This window comes from Triturus cristatus, chromosome 5_2, assembly GCF_964204655.1.
Source record: "Triturus cristatus chromosome 5_2, aTriCri1.1, whole genome shotgun sequence".
NCBI classification, from domain to species: Eukaryota; Metazoa; Chordata; class Amphibia; order Caudata; family Salamandridae; genus Triturus; species Triturus cristatus.
Window position 1 is genome coordinate 1,066,666,990 of NC_140588.1, and position 25,428 is coordinate 1,066,692,417.

General features: G+C 51.0%; 1 protein-coding gene across 2 annotated transcripts in view; it reads right to left on the bottom strand.

Annotated features, from left to right (window-relative positions):
• LOC146829678 (phosphatidylinositol 3,4,5-trisphosphate 5-phosphatase 2-like) overlaps positions 1–25,428 on the bottom strand; it is a 737,141-nt gene that overhangs the window by 65,878 nt on the left and 645,835 nt on the right. For both annotated transcript variants that reach the window (XM_085608354.1, XM_085608353.1), the window contains exon 27: positions 6,023–6,144. In XM_085608354.1, coding sequence (XP_085464480.1) covers positions 6,023–6,144 — 122 coding nt within the window. The remainder of the gene's footprint in view (positions 1–6,022; positions 6,145–25,428) is intronic.

The window sequence follows — 25,428 nt, forward strand, 5'->3', positions numbered from 1 at the left end:
CAGACTTGATAGATCTCAGTAACAGCTTCAAGAAAGGCAAAACCAAAAGAAGGCCAAGAACTAATCTATTCAGAAGTCTGGGAGGAAAATTCAGGGAACCCTGTCAAGGGAAACATTTGATTCCCTTGTTGGAGGGCATCCACAGCAAGTTGGTCATGGATAGACTTAACTTTATTGTAGAAGGAGGGCGCTAGCTCATCGCATTGAAGTTGGGAGAGAGAGGGAGAAGCCAGCAATGTACTGGCGGCTGAGAGTTTAGTAATAACCTTAAACAAAGTTTTCTGACAGTGTAACACCCATTTCAGCAATGAGAGACTCTAAGAAGATCTTAAAACTACTGCAAACCACCAGAAATGGAACGGCACTAACCTAGTACACTGACAGACACTCGGGTGGGAGTGGCAAGTGGTAACTACTTTACTTACTAAACTCTGTTCTTGGTGATCAGATCTTCAGCCAGGCAGCCACAGCACTGTGTGACTGGTGTCTGCGAATGACTCGGCAGCAGGCAGGCAGCAGGCTCAGGCTGCCTCAAGCCACCCCCCGCGGCAATCATTTTCGGTTGCCCCTGGTTAGTACAGGCAGCCTGTCCGAGTCTACTCCTAGCGGCCGCTGCACCTAAGCCGGTCGGCCAGTGAGTGTGACGGTCAATTACAGATCATGACTCCGACAACGTCCTCCACTGCACTCTTCTGGACGGGCTCGGCAATACTGAATTGGCCGCAGGCAGCCATAACAGCAGTAAGCCCCACAGCACAGGCAGCCCGGCCGGTTAGAGTACTAGTCACTCAGCACTGCAGCAGACAGTGCCATAATGATTGCGGCCAGCGGCCCCACCCACAAAACTACTGCGCCACTGGCATTCACACTCCCCGCAGCGCTACTAGTCTAGCAGGAGGCAGGACGTGACGTTCCCCTGCTGCGCCACAGACATAATGTATCAAACAACCTGACTGACAGTCTCTGTAGTACTAGTAGCTACTGGACATGCTACCGGGCCGGCCGTGACGTCAGGCTGTTTCAGTGCTACGTCATGTGACTCAGAGCTGCGCAGGCAGCGCGGCGCCGTGGAAACACATTGAATAATACATTGTAACATCTCGGCCTGGATGACACTGAATTGTCTCAAGCTCAACCCGGACAAAACTGAGGTACTCTTTTTAATCAAAAATCCCCTATCCCCCCCCCCCTGCGCTATGGTGGCCATAAGAAATGAATCCTCTTCCTAAGCCTGTTGACTCGGTGAGAAATTTGGGTTTCATATTCGACAACGAACTCTCCTGTAAAACCCAAATCAGGCAAGTCTCCTCTTCATACTTTGGGAACCTACGTACTATGTGAAAATTCCTCCACTTCCTTCCTTTGGAGTGCCGTAAAACAGTAGTCCATGCACTAATCACATCTCACCTGGACTATACCAACAGTCTCTACCTGAGTCTCCCAGCCTATCTGACTCGGCAACTGCAGATAATCCAAAATGATGCTGCCAGATTGATCTGCAAGATACCTTTCCGTCACTCGATCATCCGCCACGTGAGAAACCTGCACTGGATACCTGTGACCAGGCGCATTGAATTCAAGGCCCTTACCCTGGCTTTCAGAGCCTCCCGGGGACTAGGCCCAGCGTACGAGAGCCAGACTCCAGCACTACCATCACAACCGGGCCATGAGATCCAACCGTCTGTGTCTCCTTGTCATTCCCCGCTTTTGTAAGGCTAGGACTAGTGTAAAAGATGAGAGGTAGCAGCGTAGTGTGAAGCAAAGTATAACTTTATTTGTGCAAGACGCTAGAGGATAAACAACCCCATCCAGCATTAAAGACCCGCAACTGTCAAATGACAAGTTGCTTACATTCTTCCTAAAGCAACATTCTACATTCTAGACAAAGTAACATGGCAACAGGTATACATTCTAAGAAGGAACACTACATCACCTCCCCCTCAATAACATCAAAATGAAATAGAGAAAACTTACAGAAGCAAACAAAGGAGGAAAGAAGATGAAACATAGTCTCGATATCTCGCAGGCCGTTGACCAAGCCTGCGAGGTCTGACAAACATCCTTTGCGGAAACCACTTCTTTACTTTCTGACACAACAGAGGGTTGACATTTTGCCACCCTATTTAAGTTCCATATCCTATGGGCACTTGTACAAATGGCATTATTAAAAACCTTTATCACTTTAAAAGATACACTGAACTTCGAACCAGATTTGCCCAAGCGAGGTGACTTTATCTTCAACCAATCACCCACGGTAACAACAGTGTTTTTGACAGCCCTTCTCTTATCATACCACTGTTTTCTCTTCTCCTTAATCATTCTCTCTCTGTCTCTCCAACCCTCCACCCGGTCAGCATCTTTATTGACATTTAGAACCACTGAACTCTGGAATGCCCTGCCACTCTCCATCCGCTTATCGGAGACAGAACTCACTTTTTGGCATACCTTGAAAACCTGGTTCTTCACCAACATCTAGTCCCCCTTGCGCTTGTAATCAGCCGACTGCCTCAAGGCCGGGACACCCCCGTTGGGGGTAGCTGCGCGCTCTACAAACTCCTTAAAAAAAAAAAAAATACATTGTAGCACTGACTGTGAGCTTGCCAGCGCGGCATTAGCTCTCAGCCGGCAATCTGCTCTCAGCTGGCAGCCCTGACAATGCATTTCAGTGCCGTGGTGCGGAGCACCACCCAGAAATGCGTTTGTCTAACGCCTGATGCGAGGTACTTGGCAGGACTGTCTATGTATACAGAACGATAGTGCTGTGAAGTACCAGTTAGCTAAATATCTGATGCTATACTAAATCCCCTGGATAAATAAATACATATGAGCTGCACTAGCAGACATTTTTTCCATCACTCATGATGTCTCTACACCGCATGGTTGGTCAGATAGCTCAGAGGGCTAAGTACATGCAGTTCATAGTTTTGAATTCTGCTAGGGCTATTACAGCCCATCATCCTTCTGACATTGCTAAAATGAGCATCATTTTCTTCGGTGAGTATAACACCTGCTATATAAGATAAGATTCAGTTAGTTGTATATGGTAATGTGCAACCTTATTTTATTTACGCCCTAATAAATCTACTGTGATTGCCCGTCTAAAATGCAGGAGGGAAGAATGGAGAAATGGTAGATTTGACAGAGGACAGCATGGATGTAAAGGTTGATGGATGGATAGATCGGTGGGTGGGTGGGTGGGTAGGTGGGTGGGTGTGTGGGTGGATGGGTGGATGGACAGACAGACAGATGGATGGATGGGTATGGATGGATGGCTCTTGTAAGGCCCACACTACACCAATGGTGCCTGTCTGAGACGGGATCTAGAAAAGATCATCTCAAAGCTGCGTTAACACTGAAAGGATAGCTCTACGCTCTACGCTGTTGTGGAAGTGAACACCACAGGATGGGTCCTGCCACATAAAAGGCCTGTCCACCCTTAGATTTAAGCCTAAAGGAAGTGAATCGGTGTAAAGACTCTGGATCTATAAGATAGAAACACTGGAACATTCACCAGGCCAGCTTAAAACTGATCCCCTCCATGAGTGGCAGGCTGTGCAAAGACCCTCTTGTTTATAAGAATTCATCCTTCAGTTTTAGCCCCACCACGGCAAGGACCACTGCATCCTGAAGCCTCTGCAGTCATCCTGAAGCCTCTGCAGCCATGACACAAGAGACAAAGAGAGTCTAGAATATAAACCACTACAGTCATCTATTGTGGAGCTTATCTTCACCCCTACAACCTTGGCTTTTTGGTAAGCAGACAGTAGGGTCTAGAATAGATTTTGGGTTTTACAAATGGTGTAAGTGTTTGCCTATAGCCTTGTCATTCTGAGGATGCAGTGACATCCTGCAGTCAAACGTGAAATCTAGATTTTTAATGTAGGTGAACAAAGCTAGGATTGGACCCAATACTATTGATGTATGAAACAATGTTAGGCCTTTCAGGCATATTCCCATCTCCTCCCCCAATGAAGGTGAATTCTCATTTAATGTTATTGAACTGGAGCTGGCTCTTGTACAGACTGGTCTTGATCTTAATTAGGTACTGCTATAAAATATGAATGGTACCAGACCTATTGGAAATCTTAATATACACTCTGGTGACATACGAATAAGATTCTACTTCGAAGTCTAAGCCGACAAACAGATGAAATAGATCAGCCGCGGGAGCCCCAAGGGGTGCCCTAATCTGGAACGACAGGTGTTTGCAAAACCTAGACCTCTTAGTACATTGGTTAAAATAAAATGAACTAAACCCCCCAATTGTCCTCGGGCCAGGCAGAGGGACCTCCCTACTGAGCAGAATTTGGTGGTTCATAGTAATGAAGGCCACTGTCAAGTCCAGCATCATGAAGCCAGCCCCTTCATCTGCCCACTTCTAGGTATCGTCCTCAAAAACCCTAAAGGGCACTCCCCTTCCCATGACATGGTCTAAACCCCGAGTGCCAAATGGAAAAGAGTGCCAGGTGGAAAGGTATTCGTGGGCATGCAGGTGTTGTTAGAGCCATTTTGGCCAGGACTGGGGGGTTGGTAATTGGTTTTCGGTTTGAGAGAGTGGAGGGATCTACATAAAGGTATTCTGACAGTGGCTGCAGATACAGAATATTTGTTGACAGTATTACACTTCTTAAAATGTTCCGAATTTGCATTCCAGCGTATACCGCTACTTCCTCCCTTGGGATGCCACTGAAGTCCACCTGTGTCAGGAGGTTAGGACATCATATAAAAGAAGCCCAGCACAGGAACACAAGGACTGCCTTCCCAAGTTACAAAGCAATGGCCATTTTAAGTAAAACAATCATTCAAAGGCAACACAGATCAAAGACGATGAAAGCATATCTCTACACACTCCTGAAAATAGACTGTACATCAAACAGCGCATCACCAACACCGCCCACTGCAAAGACAGCACCTTCAGCCTCATCATGAACCTCTGATCCTCCATTCACTGCAAGACCCTGACACTTCCGACAGGATAGACCATCTCCATCCTCTTTTCTACCTTTCACAACAGTTCCAGGCCTCAAGGTCAACAGAAAAGAGAAAAGCACATTGCTCCTTCAAAAGTCCTCCTGGAGAACCATCTCCACCACTATTCCAACAATCATCAGAGTCCCACCGGCTCTTAGATGACAACATTCACCTCAACAAAACCGTCGTTAAAAATGATGTGGAATGCAACAAACCATTAAAAACACATTCCCCCCAACTTAAACCCTTTAGTCCCATGGTACAAACAGGAACTCTCAGGAAACAAATGTGCCATCATCCGCCAACAGAAGAAGAGGAGATGGGGCAATGCCTGTGACAATCACCCCATGCTCGAAGCGCCAAACTTCAAATGTAGGGCCCTCATTAGCAAAACCAAGCACACCTTCAACCAAACCACCATCAATCACGTCGCTAATAGAAGCAAGTCACCCATCTAGGCTGGCACACATGGCATCAATCCACTGCCAGACCCTCCTGACCCACAGTCAACTAATGCAAGACCATCAATCACTTCTCCACCAAGATCAACATCAGATCTCATTGGTGGAGCGCCCTGGGGGATGTGTGGTGAGACAATGTTGATTGGTGAATGCTTTCAGAACAACAAAAGACGTCAGCAAGGATTGACCCAAACATACTTCAGGGTTTTATGACGTCAGAACTGCACGGACAGCTGTAGTCAGAAACAAGCTGAAGGCGCATTGCTTTAAGGGGCAGTAGCAGCCAGTAGGATAGGAACCTTCCCTGCACGTCATGTCAATCTCCCTGGGCAATCTTGAATCGTATCCCAGGACTCGGCCACTGTGCTGCCCCCTGTTTCTCTAAGGTAAGTTTGGGCTATATGTGCCACTACAAACATACAAATGAAAAATGTACAATGCTAAGAAAAAAAACTACAAGTGTTTCTATTTCCCGCACCATTGCACAGTCTCTCTGAAGGGTAAAAAACAAGGGGTTAGAGAAACAAATTATAACCAGAGGATGAAAAGGGTGAAGATGGAGCCATCAACAGCGACAAAGGACTAATTACCTGAGCACCTCCAGGTTGTGCCAGCCTTTCCGGCGGAAGGCCTCCTCGTACTGCTCCAGCCCGAACTGAGCCAGCCACTGCCTGGCGGCGCTGCGGGGAGTGTGCACACATCCGCCGGACAGCTGTGGAAGAGGAGCGACTGAGTCAGGCCTGGCACAAGGAATAGTCAGTCACAAATGTCTGTGTGTTACTATTTGTACTTATGTATACGCTTGTACATAGTCAAACAATACAAACATGCATGTTGCAAGTCTCATTTCTTGCAGCACAGTCTCACTGGGTGTCAGTCTCACTGGGTGGCAGTCTCATTTCTTGCAGCACAGTCTCACTGGGTGTCAGTCTCACTGGGTGGCAGTCTCATTTCTTGCAGCACAGTCTCACTGGGTGTCAGTCTCACTGGGTGTCAGTCTCATGGCCTGATGCACAGTCTCACTGGGTGTCAGTCTCATGACCTGATGCACAGTCTCACTGGGTGTCAGTCTCCTGACCTGATGCACAATCTCACTGGGTGTCAGTCTCACTGGGTGTCAGTCTCATGACCTGATGCAGAGTCTCACTGGGTGTCAGTCTCATGACCTGATACACAGTCTCACTGGGTGTCAGTCTCATGACCCGATACACAGTCTCACTGGGTGGCAGTCTCACTGGGTGGCAGTCTCACTGGGTGTCAGTCTCATGACCTGATGAAGAGTCTCACTGGGTGTCAGTCTCATGACCTGATACACAGTCTCACTGGGTGGCAGTCTCACTGGGTGTCAGTCTCATGACCTGATGCACGGTGTCACTGGGTGTCAGTCTCATGACCTGATGCACAGTCTCACTGGGCGTCAGTCTCATGACCTGATACACAGTCTCACTGGGTGTCAGTCTCACTGGGTGTCAGTCTCATGACCTGATGCCCAGTCTCACTGGGTGTCAGTCTCATGACCTGATACACAGTCTCACTGGGTCGCAGTTTCACTGGGTGTCAGTCCCATGACCTGCTGCACAGTCTCACTGGGTGGCAGTCTCACTGGGTGTCAGTCTCATGACCTGATGCAGAGTCTCACTGGGTGCCAGTCTCATGACCTGATACACAGTCTCACAGGGTGGCAGTCTCACTTGGTGTCAGTCTCATGACCTGATGCACAGTGTCACTGGGTGTCAGTCTCATGACCTGATGCACAGTCTCACTGAGTGTCAGTCTCATGACTTGATACACAGTCTCACTGGGTGTCAGTCTCACTGGGTGTCAGTTTCATGACCTGATGCCCAGTCTCACTGGGTGTCAGTCTCATGACCTGATTAACAGTCTCACTGGGTGGCAGTCTCACTGGGTGTCAGTCTCATGACCTGATTCACAGTCTCACTGGGTGTCAGTCTCATGACCTGATACACAGTCTCAGTGGGTGGCAGTCTCACTAGGTGGCAGTCTCATTTCTTGCAGCACAGTCTCACTGGGTGTCAGTCTCACTGGGTGTCAGTCTCATGGCCTGATGCACAGTCTCACTGGGTGTCAGTCTCATGACCTGATGCCCAGTCTCACTGGGTGTCAGTCTCATGACCTGATACACAGTCTCACTGGGTCGCAGTTTCACTGGGTGTCAGTCCCATGACCTGCTGCACAGTCTCACTGGGTGGCAGTCTCACTGGGTGTCAGTCTCATGACCTGATGCAGAGTCTCACAGGGTGCCAGTCTCATGACCTGATACACAGTCTCACAGGGTGGCAGTCTCACTTGGTGTCAGTCTCATGACCTGATGCACAGTGTCACTGGGTGTCAGTCTCATGACCTGATGCACAGTCTCACTGGGTGTCAGTCTCATGACTTGATACACAGTCTCACTGGGTGTCAGTCTCACTGGGTGTCAGTTTCATGACCTGATGCCCAGTCTCACTGGGTGTCAGTCTCATGACCTGATTAACAGTCTCACTGGGTGGCAGTCTCACTGGGTGTCAGTCTCATGACCTGATGCACAGTCTCACTGGGTGTCAGTCTCATGACCTGATACACAGTCTCAGTGGGTGGCAGTCTCACTGGGTGTCAGTCTCATGACCTGATGCACAGTGTCGCTGGGTGTCAGTCTCATGCCCTGATGCACAGTCTCACTGGGTGTCAGTCTCATGACCTGATACACAGTCTCACTGGGTGCCAGTCGCACTGGGTGTTAGTCTCATGACCTGTTGCAGAGTCTCACTGGGTGTCAGTATCATGACCTGATATACAGTCTCACTGGGTGTCAGTCTCATGACCTGATGCACAGTCTCACTGGGTGTCAGTCTCATGACCTGATGCACAGTCTCACTGGGTGTCAGTCTCATGACCTGATGCACAGTCTCACTGGGTGTCAGTCTCACTGGGTGTCAGTCTCATGACCTGATACAGTCTCACTGGGTGTCAGTCTCATGACCTGATACAGTCTCACTGGGTGTCAGTCTCATGACCTGATGCACAGTCTCAAAAGGTGTCAGTCTTGTTAGCTGATGCACAGTCTCACTGGGTGTCAGTCTCATGACCTGATGTACAGTCTCACTGGGTGTCAGTCTTGTGACCAGATACACAGTCTCGCTGGGTGTTCGTCTCATGGCCTGAAGCACAGTCTCGCTCCCTGGGTGTTACTTTCACTTCTTGCATGACACTGCCACTCACCGGGTGTGAGCTTTACATCTTGCAGCACCTCACAATCATTGGATTAGTGAGTTTACCTTGGAGTCACTCGTTCAGTGGGTCTCAAACCTTGAATCAATCCCAGTGCTTGGGTTGGTCTTACTGATTTATGTTTTCACCACCTTGGTGCACAGAATCCTTCTTATGTGTGAATCCAAAACTTTCCAGCACTCGCTCACTATCCGGGAGTGATCCTCACTCCTTGGAGCATAATCTCACTCTTGGCCATCCCCACTGATCCTGCAGTCTCGGTCTTGGCCATTGCTAGTGATCCCACATCGTCTCACTCTTGGCCACTGCCAGAGATCCCACACAGTCTCACTCTTGGCCACTGGCAGTGATCCCACACAGTCTCACTCTTGGCCACTGCCAGTGATCCCACACAGTCTCACTCTTGGCCACTGCCAGTGATCCCACACAGTCTCACTCTTGGCCACTGCCAGTGATCCCACACAGTCTCACTCTTGGCCACTGCCAGTGATACCACACAGTCTCACTCTTGGCCACTGCCAGTGATCCCACACAGTCTCACTCTTGGCCATTGCCAGTGATCCCACACAGTCTCACTCTTGGCCATTGCCAGTGATCCTGCACAGTCTCACTCTTGGCCATTGCCAGTGATCTCGCACAGTCTCACTCTTGGCCATTGCCAGTGATTCCACACGGTCTCACTCTTGGCCATTGCCAGTGATTCCACACCGTCTCACTGTTCGCTATTGCCAGTGATCCCACATTGTCTCACTCTTGGCCATTGCCAGTGATCTCGCAGTCTCACTCTTGGCCATTGCCAGTGATCCCACAGTGTATCACTCTTGGCCTTTGCCAGTGATCTTGCACAGTCTCACTCTCGGCCATTGCCAGTGATCTCGCTCAGTCTCACTCTTGGTCATTGTCAGTGATTCCATACTGTCTCACTCATGGCCATTGTCAGTGATTCCACATCGTCTCACTGTTCGCCATTGCCAGTGATCCCGCACAGTCTCACTCTTGGCCATTGCCAGTGATCCCGCACAGTCTCACTCTTGGCCATTGCCAGTGATCTCGCACAGTCTCACTCTTGGCCATTGCCAGTGTTTCCACACCGTCTCACTGTTCACCATTGCCAGTGATCCCACACTGTCTCACTCTTGGCCATTGCCAGTGATCTCGCAGTCTCACTCTTGGCCATTGCCAGTGATCTCGCTCAGTCTCACTCTTGGTCATAGTCTTTGATTCCATACTGTCTCACTCATGGCCATTGCCAGTGATTCCACATCGTCTCACTGTTCGCCATTGCCAGTGATCCCGCACAGTCTCACTCTTGGCCATTGCCAGTTATCTCGCACAGTCTCACTCTTGGCCATTGCCAGTGATTCCACACGGTCTCACTCTTGGCCATTGCCAGTGATTCCACACCGTCTCACTGTTCGCTATTGCCAGTGATCCCACAATGTCTCACTCTTGGCCATTGCCAGTGATCTCGCAGTCTCACTCTTGGCCATTGCCAGTGATCCCACAGTGTCTCACTCTTGGCCTTTGCCAGTGATCTTGCACAGTCTCACTCTCGGCCATTGCCAGTGATCTCGCTCAGTCTCACTCTTGGTCATTGTCAGTGATTTCATACTGTCTCACTCATGGCCATTGTCAGTGATTCCACATCGTCTCACTGTTCGCCATTGCCAGTGATCCCGCACAGTCTCACTCTTGGCCATTGCCAGTGATCTCGCACAGTCTCACTCTTGGCCATTGCCTGTGATTCCACACCGTCTCACTGTTCGCCATTACCAGTGATCCCACACTGTCTCACTCTTGGCCATTGCCAGTGATCTCGCAGTCCCACTCTTGGCCATTGCCAGTGATCTCGCACAGTCTCACTCTTGGCCATTGCCAGTGATCTCGCTCAGTCTCACTCTTGGTCATTCCCAGTGATTCCATACTGTCTCACTCATGGCCATTGTCAGTGATTCCACACCGTCTCTCTCTTGGCCACTGCCTGTGATCCCGCACCATCTCACTCTTAGCCATTACCAGTGATCCCACAGCATCTCACTCTTGGCCATTGCCAGTGATCCCGCACTGTCTCACTCTTGTTCATTGCCAGTGATCCCGCATAGTCTCACTCCTGGTCATTGACAGTGATCCCACACCATCTCATTCTTGGCCATTGCCAGCTATCCCGACCATCTCACTTTTGGCCATTGTCAGTTATGCCACACTGTCCCACTCTTGGCCATTGCCAGTGATCCTACACTGTCTCACTCTTGGCCATTGCCTGTGATCCCGCACCATCTCACTCTTGGCCATTACCAGTGATCCCACAGCGTCTCACTCTTGGCCATTGCCAGTGATCCCACACTGTCTCACTCTTGGCCATTGCCAGTGATCCCGCACTGTCTCACTCTTGGTCATTGCCAGTGATCCCACACCATCTCAGTCTTGGCCATTGCCAGTGATCTCGCACAGTCTCACTCTTGGCCATTGCCAGTGATCCTACACTGTCTCACTCTTGGCCATTGCCTGTGATCCCGCACCATCTCACTCTTGGCCATTACCAGTGATCCCACAGCGTCTCACTCTTGGCCATTGCCAGTGATCCCACACTGTCTCACTCTTGGCCATTGCCAGTGATCCCGCACTGTCTCACTCTTGGTCATTGCCAGTGATCCCACACCATCTCAGTCTTGGCCATTGCCAGTGATCTCGCACAGTCTCACTCTTGGCCATTGCCAGTGATTCCACACGGTCTCACTCTTGGCCATTGCCAGTGATTCCCCACCATCTCACTGTTCGCTATTGCCAGTGATCCCACATTGTCTCATTCTTGGCCATTGCCAGTGATCTCGCAATCTCACTCTTGGCCATTGCCAGTGATCCCACAGTGTCTCACTCTTGGCCTTTGCCAGTGATCTTGCATAGTCTCACTCTCGGCCATTGCCAGTGATCTCGCTCAGTCTCACTCTTGGTCATTGTCAGTGATTCCATACTGTCTCACTCATGGCCATTGTCAGTGATTCCACATCGTCTCACTGTTCGCCATTGCCAGTGATCCCGCACAGTCTCACTCTTGGCCATTGCCAGTGATCTCGCACAGTCTCACTCTTGGCCATTGCCAGTGATTCCACACCGTCTCACTGTTCGCCATTACCAGTGATCCCACACTGTCTCACTCTTGGCCATTGCCAGTGATCTCGCAGTCCCACTCTTGGCCATTGCCAGTGATCTCACAGTGTCTCACTCTTGGCCATTGCCAGTGATCTCGCACAGTCTCACTCTTGGCCATTGCCAGTGATTTCGCTCAGTCTCACTCTTGGTTATTCCCAGTGATTCCATACTGTCTCACTCATGGCCATTGTCAGTGATTCCACACCGTCTCTCTCTTGGCCACTGCCTGTGATCCCGCACCATCTCACTCTTAGCCATTACCAGTGATCCCACAGCGTCTCACTCTTGGCCATTGCCAGTGATCCCGCACTGTCTCACTCTTGTTCATTGCCAGTGATCCCGCATAGTCTCACTCCTGGTCATTGACAGTGATCCCACACCATCTCATTCTTGGCCATTGCCAGCTATCCCGACCATCTCACTTTTGGCCATTGTCAGTTATGCCACACTGTCCCACTCTTGGCCATTGCCAGTGATCCTACACTGTCTCACTCTTGGCCATTGCCTGTGATCCCGCACCATCTCACTCTTGGCCATTACCAGTGATCCCACAGCGTCTCACTCTTGGCCATTGCCAGTGATCCCACACTGTCTCACTCTTGTCCATTGCCAGTGATCCCGCACTGTCTCACTCTTGGTCATTGCCAGTGATCCCACACCATCTCACTCTTGGTCATTGCCAGTGATCCCACACTGTCTCACTCTTGTCCATTGCCAGTGATCCCGCACTGTCTCACTCATGGCCATTGCCAGTGATTCCACACAGTCCCCCTCATGGCCGTTGCCTATGATCCCGCACCATCTCACTTTCGGCCACTGCCAGTGATTCCACACCATCTTACTCTTGGCCATTGCCAGTGATCCCACACCATCTCACTCTTGGCCACTGCCAGTAATCCCGCAAAGTCTCACTCTTGACTACTGCCAGCGATCCCACACAGTCACACTTCTGATCATTGCAAGTGATCCCACACCATCTCACTCTTGGCCATTGCCAGTGATCCCACAGCATCCCACTCTTTGTAATATCCAGTGACCACACACGTCTTACTCTTGGCCATTGCCAGTGATCCCGCATTGCCTCACTCTTGGTCATTGCCAGTGAACCAACACCGTCTCACTCTTGGCATTGCCAGTGATTCTGCACCATCTCACTCTTGGCCATTGTCAGTGATCCCACACAGTCTCACTCATGGCCATTATCAGTGATCCCACACCCACCATCTCACTCTTGGTCATTGCCAGTGATCCCACACCATCTCACTCTTGCCCATTGCCAGTGATCCTGCACCGTCTCACTCTTTGCCATTGCCAGTGATCCTCCACCGTCTCACTCTTGGCCACTGCCAGTGATACCGCACTGTCCCACTCTTGGCCATTGCCAGAGATCCCACACCATCTCACTCTTGCGCATTGCCAGTGATCCCACAGCGTCTCACTATTGGCCATAGCCAATGAACACATCCCATCTCACTCTTGGCCATTGCCAGTGATCCCGCACAGTCTCACTCCCGGTCATTGCCAGTGATCCCACACCATCTCATTCTTGGCCATTGCCAGCTATCGCGCACCATCTCACTTTTGGCCATTGCCAGTGATCCAGCACCGTCGCACTCTTGGCCATTGCCAGTGATCCTGCACTCTCTCACTCTTGGCCACTGCCAGTGATACCGCACTGTCTCACTCTTGGCCATTGCCAGTGATCCCACACCTTCCTACTCTTGGCCATTGCCAGTGATCCCACATCGTCTCACACTTGGCCATAGCCAATGATCCCACACCCTCCCACTCTTGGCCACTGCCAATGCTCCCACACCATCTCACTATTGGCCATTGCAAAGTGATCTCGCACAGTCTCACTCTTGGCCACTGCCAGTGATCCCACTGATTGTAACCGAACCATGCACCAGGGTCTTTGGTCTCACTCTTGGCCATTGTCAGTGATGCCACACCATCTCACTCATGGCCAATGCCCTAGGCCATTTCCCGTAATCCTACATTGTGTCACTTTTTGCCATTGCCAGTGATCACACACGTCTCACTCATGGCCGTTGCCTGTGATTCCACACCGTCTCACTCATGGCTAATGCCAGTGATCCTGCACATTCTCACTTTCCGCCCTTGCCAGTGATTCCATGTCTTCTCACTCATGGCCATTGCCAGTGATCCCACACAGTCGCACTCATGGCCATTGCCTGTGATACCACACCATCTTACCCTTGGCCATTGCCAGTGATCCCACACCATCTCACTCTTGGCCATTGCCAGTGATCCAACACAGTCACACTTCTGATCATTGCCAGTGATCCCACACCGTCTCGCTCTTGGCCATTGCCTGTGATCCTACTCCATCTTACTCTTGGCCATTGCCAGTGATCCCTCACCATCTCACTCTTGGCCATTGCCAGTGATCCCACACCATCTCACTCTTGGCCATTGCCAGGGATCCCACACAGGCTTGGCCATTGCCAGTGATCTCGCACAGTCTCACTCTTGTCCACTGCCAGTGATCTCACTGATTTTAACAGAGCCATGCACCAGGGTCTTTGGTCTCACTCTTGGCCATTGCCCTACGCCATTCCCAGTGATCCCACATGGCGTCACTTTTAGCCATTGCCAGTGATCCCACACGTCTCGCTCTTGGCCATTGCCTGTGATTCCACACCATCTCACTGTTCGCCAATTGCCAGGGATTACACACTATCTTTCTCTTGGCTTTTGCCAGTGATCCTGCACTGTCTCACTCTTGGCTATTGCCAGTGATTCCGCACTGTCACTCTCTTGGCCTTTGCCAGTGACCCCACACAGTGTCACTCACGGCCATTGCCTATGATCCTGCACCATCTTACTCTTGGCCATTGCCAGTGATCCCACACCATCCCACTCTTGGCCAGTGCCAGGGATCCCACACCGTCTTGGCCATTGCCAGTGATCTCGCACAGTCTCACTCTTGTCCACTGCCAGTGATCCCACTGATTTTAACAGAGCCGTGCACCAGGGTCTTTGGTCTCACTCTTGGCCAATTCCCTAGGCCATTTCCAGTGATCCCATATGGTGTCACTTTTAGCTATTACCAGTGATCCCACACAGTCTCACTCTTGGCCATTGACAGGGATTCCACACTGTCACACTGTTCGCCATTGCCATGGATCCCACACCATCTCACTCTTGGCTTTTGCCAGTGATCCTGCACTGTCTCACTCATGGCCTTTGCCAGTGATTCTGCACTGTCACTCTCTTGGCCTTTGCCAGTGATCCCACACAGTCTCAATCACGGCCATTGCCTGTGATCCTGAACCATCTTACTCTTGGCCATTGCCAGTGATCCCACACCGTCTCGCTCTTGGCCATTGCCAGTGATCCCACACAGTCTTGGACACTGCCAGTGATCCCATACAGTCTTGGCCATTGCCAGTGATCCCACACAGTCTTGGCCATTGTCAGTGATCCCACACCATCTCAGTCTTGGCCATTGCCAGTGATCCCACACCGTCTCACTCTTGGCCATTGCCAGTGATCCCACACAGTCTTGGCCATTGCCAGTGATGTTGCACAGTCTCACTCTTGTCCACTGCCAGTGATCTCACTGATTTTAACAGAGCCATGCACCAGGGTCTTTGGTCTCACTCTTGGCCATTGCCCTACGCCATTCCCAGTGATCCCACATGGCGTCACTTTTAGCCATTGCCAGTGATCCCACACGTCTCGCTCTTGGCCATTGCCTGTGATTCCACACCATCTCACTGTTCGCCAATTGCCAGGGATTACACACTATCTTTCTCTTGGCTTTTGCCAGTGATCCTGCACTGTCTCACTCTTGGCTATTGCCAGTGATTCCGCACTGTCACTCTCTTGGCCTTTGCCAGTGACCCCACACAGTGTCACTCACGGCCATTGCCTATGATCCTGCACCATCTTACTCTTGGCCATTGCCAGTGATCCCACACCATCCCACTCTTGGCCATTGCCAGGGATCCCACACCGTCTTGGCCATTGCCAGTGATCTCGCACAGTCTCACTCTTGTCCACTGCCAGTGATCCCACTGATTTTAACAGAGCCGTGCACCAGGGTCTTTGGTCTCACTCTTGGCCAATTCCCTAGGCCATTTCCAGTGATCCCATATGGTGTCACTTTTAGCTATTACCAGTGATCCCACACAGTCTCACTCTTGGCCATTGACAGGGATTCCACACTGTCTCACTGTTCGCCATTGCCATGGATCCCACACCATCTCACTCTTGGCTTTTGCCAGTGATCCTGCACTGTCTCACTCATGGCCTTTGCCAGTGATTCTGCACTGTCACTCTCTTGGCCTTTGCCAGTGATCCCACACAGTCTCAATCACGGCCATTGCCTGTGATCCTGAACCATCTTACTCTTGGCCATTGCCAGTGATCCCACACCGTCTCACTCTTGGCCATTGCCAGTGATCCCACACAGTCTTGGACACTGCCAGTGATCCCATACAGTCTTGGCCATTGCCAGTGATCCCACACAGTCTTGGCCATTGTCAGTGATCCCACACCATCTCAGTCTTGGCCATTGCCAGTGATCCCACACCGTCTCACTCTTGGCCATTGCCAGTGATCCCACACAGTCTTGGCCATTGCCAGTGATGTTGCACAGTCTCACTCTTGTCCACTACCAGTGATCCCACTGATTTTAACAGAGCTGTGCACCAGGGTATTTGGTCTCACTCTTGGCCATTGCCCTAGGCCATTTCCAGTGATCCCACATGGTGTCACTTTTAGCCATTGCCAGTGATCCCACGCAGTCTCACTCTTGCCCACTGCCAGTGATCCCACACCATCTCACTCTTGGCCATTGACATTCCACACTGTCTCACAGTTCACCATTGCCACACTATCTTACCATTGGCTTTTGCCAGTGATCCTGCACTGTCTCACTCTTGCCATTGCCTGTGATCCCACACTTTCACTCACTTGGCCTTTGCTAGTGATCCCACACCGTCTCACTCTTGGCCACTGCCAGTGATCCCACTGGCTTTAGCAGAGCCATGCACCAGGGTCTCCGGTCTCACTCACGCGCAGTCTTGGCCTTGAGATCTCTGCTGAGGCCTTGCCTGTGCCACAAGGGACCATGAGTTCACCAGGAGAGGGGAAGGCGTCAAGAACCTTCAAGGAAGAGAACCTGGAGAAGGTACAACACCCCCCACTGCACCTTACAACTACAGGCACAACATCTCACCTGCGGAGGGCGGAAGGGGCAGGAATAACCAATCCAGAGGGGGCAGGGGATAGATGAGGGGACTGGTGGAACCCGCACAATAATGGAACCACAGAGCGCCAAAGCTGCTGCTTGGTGTTCGGGCCCTGCCGAACCAGGGCGCTTTGGCTGCCTACTAAGCACCTTGTGTGGTTCTGCCGCTTTGCTGCTTCTTGTTCCATGGTTTTGTTTCTTGACTCTGTGTCCATGGTCAGATTAGCCAGTCTTGGCTGCCTGGCTGAGGCTTCCCCTTTCAGCCTGGGCAGTACCTAACCCCATGTGTCTCTGAGCTCCTGTGGGACTCACTCCTCTGCTCTGGGGCTAGGTATATTCTTGTATCCACTGCTCTGGAGCAGTCTTCTTCAACACTTGCTGGTAGGGTCTGATGGCTTCCAAAGGCTATACATAGGGTGCTTGCTCCTTGCCTTCTCTTTCCTGTGTCCTAGGGTTGACTTTTTGGGATGCTGCTTTTTCAGGTGTCTCTTCTCGCCCTTCTTGTCTTTGGTGTGGGCTCTCTGGTAGTCCCAGTGGTGTCACCATGGCCCTGCTCCTTATGTTACCAGTTCAGTTCCAGGGCACTGTCCTCCTGGGCGCCCTCCTTTGTGCTCATACCCTCGGCAAAGTCGTTGGGCTGTCGTGAGCCGTCATCTCAGGCACTTCTTTTTCCACCTGGATGTCCATGGGCCCTGGTGGCTGTGGTGGGATCTTGAGTTTCTGCTCAACGTCCCTTCGGTTTACACTCGCTCATTTGTCATTTTTTGGGTACTACATTCCAGTGTCCTGTGGTGTTTTTTTGGGAGCCTCCAAAAAACTCCGCAAAGTGACGCAGAGTTTCTTCTCTTGAGTGGCTTGCCATCAGTAAGTTGGCGAGCACTCGCGAGAATAAATCACACTCTAGACCTCCTCTCGGTAAGATTTCTCATCGCGGGCGGTCGCGTTTGATTGCGTTGAGTAATCTGCCATTCGCGTTGAGGAAGGTGCCGCTCGAGTAGAATGTCTACTCAGCCAGAAGAAAGCAGCAGCGTCCTCTGCCGTGACGCGTAGTGCTGTTTGTGCTGATTTTAAAGCATGGAACAAACTCCCGGCGCTAAAAATCAGTGCGAGCAGTGCATCTTAACAGACTCCACCGCTGGCGGAACTCCGCGGAGCGTGGCAGAGTTTTTCTGGCACTTCGCAGAGTTCTGCGGAGTAAAACTACACAAACTCGACCCAGGCTTAGTGAATACTGAAAGTCGTAACCTTATACTTTTGATCTAAGTTTACGTTTGTGAATCGGGCTCTATGAGTTCTAGTATTCCTCGTTGCCGTCCTGTTAGCTGCCGTCAATCCCTCCGTACCAGTTCTCCAGGGCTCGGAATGATGGTTCTGAGATATTGGTGCCTGGCATCATCAGGTGGTCTTCAGTGGGCGGGTGAATCCATGGATGATAGAGCCAGGACCGCATGATGGAATGGGAAGAAAAGATGAGCCACTATGTGGAAAAAGGAAAAGAACTTTCTTCACAAGTAATGATACATGGTAATCTGTCTCTAGGAGAGCACATGCGCCCATATGTAAAGACTGTGACAAGTAAAACTAGGACTCGGGTAATGAAGATTACCAGCAAGTGATCAGGATGTCTCCTCTGTAGCACCTGAGGGCCCCTTGAGTCTTTTGGCACAATGACCTCCTCTGGAGCAGCACACATGATGCCCTTTCACCACAAGCTCCCCTATAGCACCAGACAGGACGCCCATTGACAAGAGCTCTTCTGGAGCACCAAAGGTGACGCCCATTGACAAGAGCTCTTCTGGAGCACCAAAGGGGACGCCCATTGACAAGAGCTCTTCTGGAGCACCAAAGGGGATGCCCATTGGCAAAGAGCTCTTCTGGAGCACTGTTAGACCTAGCACCATTGGCGTGGGTCTCTTTTCCATCTTTTGCTTTTGTCTCCTCTGTGTTGCTGGTGTTAGATGCTCTGGGCGCTGTGCCACTGCCATTCAGTGCCACAGCTCGAATACTCCCTATTGTAAAGTGACTGTATGAATTGGTATTCCTTTTATAACCCTAGCTGACCCAAGGAACATGTTTGGAAAGTCGAATTTAGTATGCCTGAGCTCAGAATATTGGAGTACATCTTTTAGTGAGGATTATTTTTGTATTCCGTGTTTGAAAGTACCACTTCTAGAAAGGAGGTATTTCCTTGCCTAAGCCTTCCCGCGTGCTCTGCTGTTATGTGTATTGGCTGTCTGGTTTTGGAGGGCAGGCTGAGCCTGAACTGGATTGAATAGAGAGATCTGCAGTTGAAGTATGGGGAGGGGTGACCCTTTGATCTGAGCAGAGCTGTGCCTGGCAAGGTGAATGCTGGCTCCACCTCCCACTGTGCGTCTGATGGCAGACCCCCCCCCCCCCCCTTCCTGAAAGGCAGGATGCCGCCTTGTAAACAAAGTGCTCCAGGACCACACTGAACTGGTTCTGGCTGGGTTCAGTGACTTGTGACTTTTGAGAACAAAGACTTTTGGGGTATAAATATCTGTGCTAAAACCCCTACACGGTGTGTTACTTCGGGATGTCAAGACGAACCTCTGACCATGTAACTAGAGGGAAAGGACTTTGAAACTTCTATCTATCTTGCTGAAGCAACTACCCAATGGCCTGATTTGAGCTTGCCTCCTGCTGAAATCTCAGGGATATTAGACTTCACCCATCAGCCTTCTGAATTCCTATTGAGGGGGATTCTACTCGCAGGTGAGGCTTCTGTCAAGAATTCCAGAGCCTCTGGGTCTACTGCGGGGAACGCGGGCTGAAAATCATCGCTATCGTTATTGTGGGCCACTGCAACTGAGGAGCTGTTGCCGCTGAGAGCCCGCATTTGCCTGTGCTACGAGAATCATCGCTATCGCTATTGTGGGCCGCTGCAGCTGAGGAGCTGTTGCCGCTGAGAGCCCGCATTTGCCTGTGCTACGAGAATCATCGCTATTGCTATTGTGGGCCGCTGCAGCTAAGGAGCTGTTGCCACTGAGAGCCCGCATTTGCCTGTGCTACGAGAATCATCGCTATCACTATTGTGGGCCGCTGCAGCTGAGGAGCTGTTGCCGTTGAGAGCCCGCATCTTTCTGTGCTATGAGAATCATCGCTATCGCTACTGTGGGCCGCTGCAACTGGGAGCTGTTGCCACTGAGAGCCCGCATTTGCCTGTTCTACGAGAATCATCGCTATCGCTATTGTGGGCCGCTGCAGCTGAGGAGCTGTTGCCGCTGAGAGCCCGCATTTGCCTGTGCTACGAGAATCATCGCTATCGCTATTGTGGGCCGCTGCAGCTGAGGAGCTGTTGCCGCTGAGAGCCCGCATTTGCCTGTGCTACGAGAATCATCGCTATCGCTATTGTGGGCCGCCGCAGGTGAGGAGCTGTTGCCGCTGAGAGCCCGCATTTGCCTGTGCTACGAGAATAATCGCTATCGCTATCGCTATTGTGGGCCACTACAGCAGAGGAGCTGTTGCCGCTAAGAGCCCGTATTTGTCTGTGCTACGAGAATTATCGCTATCGCTATTGTGGGTCGCTGCAGCTGAGAAGCTGTTGCCGCTGAGAGCCCGCATTTGCCTGTGCCATGAGAATCATCGCTATCGCTATTTTGGGCCGCTGCAGCTGAGGAGCTGTGGCCGCTGAGAGCCCGCATCTGTCTGTGCTACGAGGATCATCGCTATCGCTACTGTGGGCCACTGCAGCTGAGGAGCAGTGCCGCTGAGTGCCCGCCTTTAATCACCGTCTCTGGATCATCGTGAGTGCACGCCGCGGACCGCTGCAACTGGGAGCTGTGGCCACTGCAAGTCCACCTGTCTTCATTGCGACTCGCTCACGAAGCTGCGTGCCGTGCCCTTTTAAACCTCAGGTACATTGTGCATCACTGGGTCACGTAGACCCTGGCCTCAAAATAAGTTCATTTCACACGCTTTTGATTGCTTTTATTGCTTTTTAAGTGCATATATATTTACGTGCATTGTGGCTTCTTGATCACTTTTGAGCCTTGTGTTTAGCCTATATAAAGATACTCATTTTTCTATAACTACTTGTGTGGTGTCCCTTTGTAGTGTCTTCACTGCGTTATTGTGTATGGTCATAAATGCTTCACACGCTGCCTCTGAGATAGGCCTGTCTGCTCGTGCTACGTTACCACAGGGTTGAGCAGGGGTTATCAAAGGGTGTAGCCACCTTACTCTGATTTAGGAAGAAGGGTCCCTATTTGGACACTGGTGCCAGCGTCTGCCAACTAGAGGTCCCCATTTCTAACAAGCACCAAAGGACACGCCTGTTGACAAGAGCTCTTCTGGCGCACCAAAGGGGACACCCATTGACAAGAGCTCTTCTGGAGCACCAAAGGGGACGCCCACTGACAAGATCTCCTCTGGAGCACCAAAGGGGAAGCCCATTGACAAGAGCTCTTCTGGCGCACCAAAGGGGACACCCATTGACAAGAGCTCTTCTGGAGCACCAAAGGGGACACTCATTGATAACAAGCTCCTCTGGAGCACCACAGGGGATGCCCATTGACAAGAGCTCTTCCAGAGCACCAAAGGGGACGCCCATTGACAAGAGCTCTTCCAGAGCACCAAAGGGGACGCCCATTGATAACCAGCTCCTCTGGAGCACCAAAGGCGAAGCCCATTGACAAGAGCTCTTCTGGAGCACCAAAGGGGATGCCCATTGGCAAAAGCTCTTCCAGAGCACCAAAGGCGGTGCCCATTGACAAGAGCTCTTCCAGAGCACCAAAGGGGACGCCCATTGACAAGAGCTCTTCCAGAGCACCAAAGGGGACGCTCATTGATAACAAGCTCCTCTGGAGCACCACAGGGGACGCCCATTGACAAGAGCTCTTCCAGAGCACCAAAGGGGACGCCCATTGACAAGAGCTCTTCCAGAGCACCAAAGGGGACGCCCATTGATAACCAGCTCCTCTGGAGCATCTTCTAGAGTGGGGACTGAACCTCAGAGACCTCATTTTTACGTGTGCATCTCATAGCTGCTTCAGGAGTCTCTAGATCTGTCCCAGTGCACCACCAGGAAGAGGAGGCCGGCACACGTGAGAGTCATCAAATCAATAATTGATTGCAGATTTTTCCTACCCTGCTTGATCGATTTGCTGGTATAAGAATGTCCCCCTTCCCTGGAACAAAGATTAACGCGGAGCTGAGCCTAATACCAGTGCGATTCATATTATTGCAACCAGGTGATAAAGAATAATTCATGCTTTATCCTTTAACACTGGGATACGAGACGTGATGGGAGCAGTGGGCCGATAAGGGGGATTATTGCCCTACTGACTGAGATCTAACAGGAAGGACTTCTGAAATACAGCACACGGTTTAACGATTACAGCAGAGGGCGAGGATGGAATATCTGTTTTACTGCCCACTCTAACATGATCTACCCCCGGAACACGCAGGAGTCATTGATGCGCTGCAGATAGATAAGGAATAGAGCCATTAACTGCTTTGCGACACAATGAACTACCCTTTAACACCAACTGTCAGCATTTGTCGCTAAAATACAGAAATACAAATGCTTCACCCCCAGCTGAGACGACTCAGCCAGTGACGCTGCCAAGGGTAACCCCGGCCTCACCAACAAACACACGATTGAATCATCCTATTAGAAGAGAATCTAACCGTCATTCCCTTGAAAAGCCCAAACCAGCTCATAACAGAGACCAGAGTAAGTCCCCAGCTCCCATGATGGTGTTGGCACCTGCCTCCAGTATCTGAGGCCCACCCAGGGTCCCAAACCCACGTGCTGCGTGATGCTGTCCTGGTGTCCCAGCAGGAGCCAGGAACATCCTGGGTTCTTGGTGGCAGACCACTACCTACATGTGTGAGTGTTCATGTGTATCTCAACCTCAGAGCACGCCAATCACATATCTACATGTACCTCCAGCGTCTGCTTCTAGTCCTGGACCCCCACAACCATACAAACACTTGAGTACATACATGTACCTCTAGTGTCTGCGTCTGGTCTTGGACCCCCACATCCGTACAAACACTTCAGTACATACATGTACCTCCCGCGTCTGCTTCTGGTTTTGGACCTCCACATCCGTACAAATACATGTACCTCCAGCGTTTGCGTCTGATCCTGGACCCCCACATTCATGCAAACACTTCAGTACATACATGTACCTCCCGCGTCTGCTTCTAATCCTGCCCTCCCACAACCATACAAACACTTCAGTACATACATGTACCTTCCACGTCTGCTTCTAGTCCTGGATCCCCACATCCGTACACGCACTTCAGTACATACATGTACCTCCCGCGTCTGCTTCTGGTTTTGGACCTCCACATCCGTACAAATACATGTACCTCCAGCGTTTGCGTCTGATCCTGGACCCCCACATTCATGCAAACACTTTAGTACACACATGTACCTTTCGCGTCTTCTTCTGGCCCAGGACCCCCACATCCATACAAACACTTCAGTACATATATGTACCTCCTGCATCTGATCCTGGACCCCACATCCGTGCAAACACTTCAGTACATACATATACCTCCCGCGTCTGGTCTTGGACCCCCACATCCATACAAACACTTCAGTACATATATGTACCACCTGCGTCTGCGTCTGATCCTGGACCCCCACATCCGTGCAAACACTTCAGTACATACATGTACATCCCGCGTCTGCTTCTGGACCGGGACCCTCACATCCATACAAACACTTCAGTACATATGTGTAGCTCCTGCTTCTGCGTCTGATCCTGGACCCCCACATCCATACAAACATTTCCGTGTATACGTTTACCCCCAGTTCCTATGTCTGATCCTGTACCCCCACATACATGATTGTATAAAGAGTCACACAGAGGGCAGTGTGCCACACTCGCCTCACCAGTATTTTTAACTACCGGTCCCTGGCAAAGATAGTGGCTGTAGGAAGAGAATTCATCTAAATCGGCCTCAGGGAAGGACACTCTGAGCCACATGAAAGGAATCCCACTCATTCATGGCAAGATACATTCTTACAGTCACATCTACTCATAGTAGTAACCTCAAACACTCTGCCATGACACACTACTGTCTCCTGCTGCTTCGTTGCCTCAGGCAGGCGTAGAAGATTGTAGGGGTCTTCCCACCTAGAGGGACAATTGTAGCTTCTCTCACCTTCCATGGCGTGTGGTCAACAAGATGGGGGCAGTGAAAGCAATGAAACCACCTGTCCCCATCGCCTAGGTCTGTGAGGGAGCCCTCCCTCGGACATGTTGGACGATCCCACCTGAGCTCTTTGTCAACCAGGGGCGTTAGCTGTATTTCAGTCAACCACCATGTTTTGTAAAGGTACTGTCCCACAGGAGTCCAGCGGCTCCAGATTCGAAGAAGGCCTCACCTCTGGCGCCCAATACATTGGTCTGAGATGGCGACAGGACAGAAAGATCTAAATAAATCTTCCCACGTGTAGCTCAAAGCTCCATCAATCCAACCTCTGGGTCCCAGAGTCTCCAGCCCAATCCCCAAGGAGCCATGCCAGTTTGCAATGGGTTTTCCCCGCTTGCCCATGTTGCCAGTTGCAACTTTTCAGGCTTGCAGGCAAATGGCACACTTGGCAGTGCACGCTGGTATTCTTCCAAGAGATACTACTTCACAGCACTAGAGGGTTGCCGTGCTGCCACAATACACACAGAGCCGAGCACCTGTTGAATGCCATGTTGGATGCCATGCCCGGGCACAGCTTGGCCTTCGCAGAGGGTCGCCTGTTACCAAGGGCTGTAGCTCAATGGCACTTGTATGCCTCCCAGCCCTACCTGAGTAGTATTAGACCTCACACGCTGCCCTTTGTGCACTGCTGGTACTCAGAGTAGGCACATAGTCCAGAGACGTTTCCAGTCATGGGCAAAGGGGGCTCTGGCCCAGGGACCCCACTTTTTAAGAGGCCCCCTCGTTAAGTTTGTGTAACAGTCCCAGACTGTCTAGAGTTTGCAGATAATCAGTTTCTTAAGTTACGGACCTTAGGTCAGCTGAGAAAAGACAGCGGTGCCTCCCTTGTCACATAGTGGGTGGGTCAGTGAGACTGATGACCCCGCCCTAATCTGTGACGAGGTGTCACTGATTGACACACAGACCTGGGCACTTCAGAGCTTAAACATGAAGGGCCCAGGTTTGAAGCAATTAGTGACACTCTCCATGGTCACATGGGGGAGGGCCTCGAGGCACTTTTGCCAGGCTGAGGAGGTCCCACCCACAGGGCTGTGAAATCCTTAACTTGGCAAAGTTCAGCTCAGGCAGCCAGGAGCCCGAGCATTTGGCGCATGTCTAGCTCTTGACTTCCAGACCTGAATAAGGAGAGCCTCTGTCAGGCTGAGCTTTATTCAGCCTACCAGACAATCTCCTTGTCAGGAAAATGGTGGGGGGTGGCACCCCTCA